Here is a 6,000-nt window from a genome sequence, read left to right on the forward strand (position 1 = left end):
GAATTCTTTTGCAAGATTATAAATTAATTTTACTAAACGGTATTGCGAATGCTTCCCATCTATAACGGGTTATCCATTTTGTGGTTTCAAAAGTATAGGGCTGGAATTTGACATCTGTAAAACTAAGTTGTTAAACCAATTTTTTTTTAGTTGAAAATGTATCGCTTAACTATCACATAATGCATACAAATTGTTAAAACCTACTACAAAAATGGTGATTCTGCCACAGCCATATATCGTGCTTCAAGAAGAGATTATGGTTTACAACCAATTGGCAAAACTGTGAAGAAATTTCAAGAGACTGGATTGGTATTGTAAGGCCTGTTCATCATAGTTTCGCTCGTACCATTGAAAATATAGCTCTGTAAGTTAAAGTGTTGCCAAAGACCCGAATGTGTCGAATTTGAATTATCGAGCTTATATGCGATCTGCTTACAGAGAGAAAGCACCTTTAACGTTTTAAATGTTGGCCAGATGTTTTTTGTGGCTTGACACATGGTGATGTTGTTCCACCTGGTGCCTGCCTGCGTCACAGCGTCTTGCATAAGCTTCAGTTTACAAATAGCGATTGGTATGCCAGTACTTGCCAAACGTGGTAGGATGGGCTGTACTGTACCGTTCCTGGAATGGCTCCATGGCCCGGCACCCAGTAAAGGTGAATATTAAACTGTTTCGCCATCTCCATTAGAGACGATCGACAGTTATGGACTGTTATAGAGTTTGTAGAGACAGATTCTAGAGATTTGATAGCGGCCTGGCTATCTGAGAAAATACGGATATTAGATGTTGATATCACGTTTTCTTTAAGCCAGGACAAGACTTCCTTTATCTCCAAAAGTTCCGCCTGGAACACGCTACAATGATTGGGAAAGTGGAATGAGAGACTTAATTTTAGCCGTTCAGAGTACACACCTCCACCAACCCCCTTTTTTTTGACCCATCTGTGTAAAAATTGGTTGACTTATCCTCCAAGAATGTTCTATCTTCCCAAAAAGATCTTGGAAATATAGAAATCTGGAAACTTCTGTCTTCTGCCACACCGTACATTAAAATTGGGCAGTAATACCGATGTGTATAGCCAATGCGTGATTCTGGGTTGTAAACCCCATTTATTACCAATAGCTTTTTTGCAAGAAAAGAGAGCTACAGTAGTTTTTTTGACTCTTTCCTGTACGTTGCGTTTCTAATTTAGTTTTTTGTCTAAGACAAGACCCAGGTATTTAGCCTCGTCTGAGAATTTTAATTGGATTCCTTTAATACAAGGAGGGTTGACAAATGGAATTTTTTATCTCCTCGAAAATAAGACCAGATCGGTTTTGTGTGGGTTAACACCCAGTCCACACCGATCAGCCCAAAGTATTAGTCTGTCCAAGGCATTTTGTAAGAGTTCTTTAAGGATGTTAAGATACTTTCCTGAAACTGCTATAGCAACGTCGTCCGCATAGGCTATCACTCTGAAACCCTCCGCATCCAGACCAGTTAGGATTTTATTCAGCACTAGGTTCCAGAGGAGAGGGGATAGAACTCCACCCTCTACTAACGAATCGTCTACTAGAAGAGTTGCCCAGTTTTGAGTTAATTATTCTGCTAGTAAGCATTAAATGAACGAACTCCCGAAGCGAACTCTCTACATTTAGAGATGTCAGTGCAGATGTGATTGCAGATGTGTCCACGTTGTCAAAGTCACCTTCGACGTCAAGGAAAGCAACCATAGTGAACGCTTTATGATGGAGGGAATATTCGATGGTGCGTACAAAAGTGTGTAACGCTGTTTCCACCGCTTTACCTTTACAGTAGGCATGTTGACGAAGACAGAAGTCTTGTATCGATACTTGCCCTTAAACGGATATCAATCAATCTTTCCAAGGTCTTAAGAACGAATGATGATAGACTTATAGGTTGTAGATCTTTAGGATTGTCTTGGGAGCATTTACCTGCTTTGGGTATAAAAACAACTTTAACTTCTCTCAATGCCGAGGGAACATGGACCAGGTAAAGACAGCTGGCAAAAATTGCCTCAAGGATTGGTGCAATTATATCAGAAGCCTTTTGTAATTCGACTGGTATTATTCCATCTGGTCCTGCAGCTTTAAATGGTTTGAAGCTGTTGAGAGCCCATTGTAGCTTGACCCTTGTGATCAGACCTTGTGGATATGGTGTATTTGAACTTGAAAGTATATAATTGTTGCAAGTTTCGGTAAGAGAACTACCAGGAAAATGAGTGTCCAATAGTAAGTTCAGCGATTCATTACTTGAATTTGTCCAGGAGTCGTCTGCATTTTTCAAGCAGCTTGGCATCGCTGGACTAGTTGAACGAATTTTCCCTAACCTAGAGGCTTCAGAAGTTTCTTCTATCGTGCCACAGAAGGATAACCAAGAAGATCGCTTAGATTTCCTTAGTGCCTTCTTGTAGATTCTTGGGGACTATTTGTAAGAGTCCCAGTGAGAGGATAGTCTTGTGGCTCTGGCCCAGTTGAAAAGTTTCCTGCATTCTTTCCTGAGCGAGTCAACCTCTGAGGCTCACCATTGTGGTTTCCTCTTTCCTCTTATGTGTATAAGTGGACAAGCAATTTATAGCGATCTGTTCATAGCTGAGGTAAGGTCATTGACTTTGTTGTCAAGTTCATATAGCGTTAGAGGAAGGACTAGATAGTCCAGGTTCTAGTAAATTCTGTAATGAGTTCCTGTATGAAGCCCAGTCAGTTTTCCGATAGTTTCGAAAAGTCAATGGACTCGGGTTATCATCCACATTTATATTAAACTATATATATCTATGATCAGAGAACGAGTGTTTTATGGCTACATTCCAGTCCAAGATCATATGGTGTATAGTACCATATGGTGAGACAAGAGTTATGTCTAAGACTTCTTGTCGAGTTTTTGTTATGAAGGTTGCTTCATTTCCAACATTACTTCCTAAGAGGTTAGTACCAAGAATATAATCAAAAAGAGACTCATCTCTGTCGTTTATATTCGTTCTACCCCATACAGTATACAGTATGATATGTGTTAGGCGGATCCTTTGCCTTTCCGCTCAGCGACGAGTTTCTCTATTGTTTTTCCAGGGCCAAGGTGGTCATGGCCAAGATACGCTGACACTAGCCAGAAACTTCCTTTGGTTGCTTCCAGTCTAGCTACGGTAGTATCTTTGTCACTGAGATGATGGAGTAAAAATGCATTAATGCTACGTTTCACTAGTATGCAAGATCTAGGTTCACCTTTATCTGTCATACACAGTGCGTATTACCCAGGAGTCCTGAGTCCTCGAACAACGGATCCCACAATCCATAGTTTATGAAGCCTTGTTTAGGGCTAGAGGAGCCAAGGATTCTTTATTGAGTACCACAATGGCACTTATATGAAGACCCTTCACTTCCTCTAGCTTGGCTATCTTCCAGTTCACCTTACCGGCTGACAGCGAGCTTGTATAGATCCCAAGACGTCTGGTCGCCACAAACCATGAGTTTGACATGGCCTTGATGCCAACCCCTATCGCTTATGGAAGGAAGTGGTCTTGGAAGCTCCCTCAAAATGCTTAAAAAGCCACCCGAGAGCTTAACCTTGACCAACTGCCAACGATCAGCCGATATTGTGCCATCATCATCGCTCCTATCAATGACTGCAACCACGACTTTATCCTTCGCAACGTCACTGAAACTGGATTGTTTCTTGATGGGATTGAGGGGAGTGCTGGTGTTGGTGTCGTTTTGGTGTCGGTATGGCCCCCTCAAGAGCCCTTTCTCTTTTAGACGTAGAGTCCTTATTGGTCCTTGTTGTAGCAAGTATGCTTTTAGCCCATTCGACGCTAGCGGTTTGCTGCGGTGTCCTTTCAGCCTACAATGATGCACCAGAGGCCTTTAAGTTTTTCGCCGCATGCCGCCTTTGTCTATAAAGGCTTTTTGAGAGTTTTCCATTTTTGGATGTACTCTCATTAGTAGTGGTAGGGCCATTTTTCACAACCCTGCCACTAGTAAAATTAGGTATCGCTACCTTCATTATCTCGTTGCTACCAACAGCAGATGAGGGTCCATGGTTAGTCACTACTCCCTTCTCTGTGTTGGTCGCAGGAGATACGTCCGGTCCTGAAGATATACATCTTGGTCCCACGAGATGCGAAGAAAAGAGGTCCGTCTGAGTCCTAGAGTGAGAAGGAGCATAGGAGAAGGAGCGCTGCTAGCTTTTTCGCCATTACAACGTTTGATGGGAGTTGGTGACATAAAAATAGGCTGGTATGCCTTGTTTATGTGGGAATGGGTGATGATTCTGGGAAGGTAGAGGGATAAGAACGTCCTTATTTCTCAGAACTCATCTGAAGAAAAAGAAAATTCTCGAGAATCATTGACCTTACTCAGCTTCTACAACTCGACAAGTTCGAGATTCAGAGTAAAAGATACATACATAACTAACCTACCAAAAATATTTTGAAACAACAATTTAAAAAGAATTATTTGTACAAAATTGATTGCAAAAATAAAACGCTCCAAAATTCCAAAAAAAAAAATCGACAAATGATAAAAAAAGTTTCTATTCCCAAATCAATTCAAACACAATTCACAGCTGGCTAAAAGTATGGAAGGTTAGCAGTCGCAATACCGTTTAATAAAATTAATTTATAATCCTGCAAAAGAATTCTGCAAGCGCATAAATATGTTAACAAGTTTCCCATAGGAATCATAACACAAACAATTGTTATTATTAATTAAATTGTACAACCTTAATTTTAATAAACAATAAAATAATATCTTCGATTTGTGTATGTTTTTAGTCCTTTTTGGAACTAGAGTTACTCGTTGTGTAAGTTGCACTTATTGTTTACTAAATAAATGTATTTATTATAAGTTATAAATAAAATGCAGATATTTCATACCCTAACTGGTTTTATTTTGATATATGTATTTAATTGAGATCAGTTAGTTTAACAACAAACAATAAAAAGAGGGTCAATTTAATTGTTTTCAAAATTTTGTGTCAAGCGAAATAACTTGTTTTGGAAAAAACACCTTGTTTTTTAATGAAGTAAATCAATATTGGTTCTAGCTTCATTTCTTTTTATTTTTGTTATTGGGGTAAATATTTTAAAGTCGTTGTTTTGTGAAATTTAGAAATTTCGATGGTATAAAAGATTAAGGCAATTTAGAAAACACTATCACAAGTTATCTTCAACTCACTTAAGGCACTCAAAATAATTGTTAACAATATGAAGGTAAGATATTCTATTTTAAAAGGAATATTTACTTTATTATTTCTATTTATTTTGTAAAGCTTTTCTTATGCTTGGTGGTATTGGTGTTTGTGGCAGTCAATGCAGAAACTCCGGAAGCAGAGGCCTCCCAGGCTAAAGCAGTGATTCTCGTACAATCGGCGCCACAACTCTTGAAGCCAAAACCATTGGCTCCATACAAGCCACTACCTCTTAAAGTAGTGAAGCCCAAAGCAATAATTATATCAGGACCACCACAACCATTGAGACCAAAGCCAACATATGCTCCATACAAAAAAATAGCAATTAAGGTTGTTCCAGTTCCAACTCCCGCCCGCAAGCCCAATAAGCCTCTTCAGCCAATTAATGCCCAAAAAGGTGCATGGTTTGGTTAAATGAAATCCTTAAATTATGTTTTCAATAATTATATATTATGTTATATTATATTAATAATAAATATAATGTTTCCTTAAATATACAACTTTTTGAGTTAAGACAATTTTATTATATTTTATATACCAAATCGAACGTTCCTTTCTTTTTCCTTTTAAAATTCTTTTTAATGAGAGGATACAATTTCTTTCTGTTTCTATGAAAAACTTTTTCAAGAAGTTAGGTTGAAGTTAAAAATTAATTAAATTGCTAGCTAACTGAGCCTTAGATTCCATTTCCTTTCTTATGTGGTTTATTTTAAATCGTGAATTATAATTAGAATAATAAATATTAGAAAAAAGTAGTCCGCCAAAATATATCTAAGGGTTTAGGGTCCAAATGAGTAATTTATGTAGTTTTTTGATTGG

The 6,000-nt window shown here is 38.2% G+C and overlaps 1 protein-coding gene across 1 annotated transcript; it reads left to right on the forward strand.

The window, feature by feature from the left end:
- The first annotated feature begins 5,054 nt into the window (after nt 1–5,054).
- On the forward strand, nt 5,055–5,657 carry LOC129948398 (uncharacterized). The gene is made up of 2 exons (XM_056059388.1): nt 5,055–5,203; nt 5,263–5,657. Exons 1-2 carry the CDS (start codon nt 5,198–5,200, stop codon nt 5,593–5,595), a joined length of 339 nt encoding a protein of 112 aa, XP_055915363.1. The 5' UTR covers nt 5,055–5,197; the 3' UTR covers nt 5,596–5,657.
- Nucleotides 5,658–6,000: the final 343 nt, after the last annotated feature.

Source organism: Eupeodes corollae, chromosome 2, assembly GCF_945859685.1.
Source record: "Eupeodes corollae chromosome 2, idEupCoro1.1, whole genome shotgun sequence".
NCBI classification, from domain to species: Eukaryota; Metazoa; Arthropoda; class Insecta; order Diptera; family Syrphidae; genus Eupeodes; species Eupeodes corollae.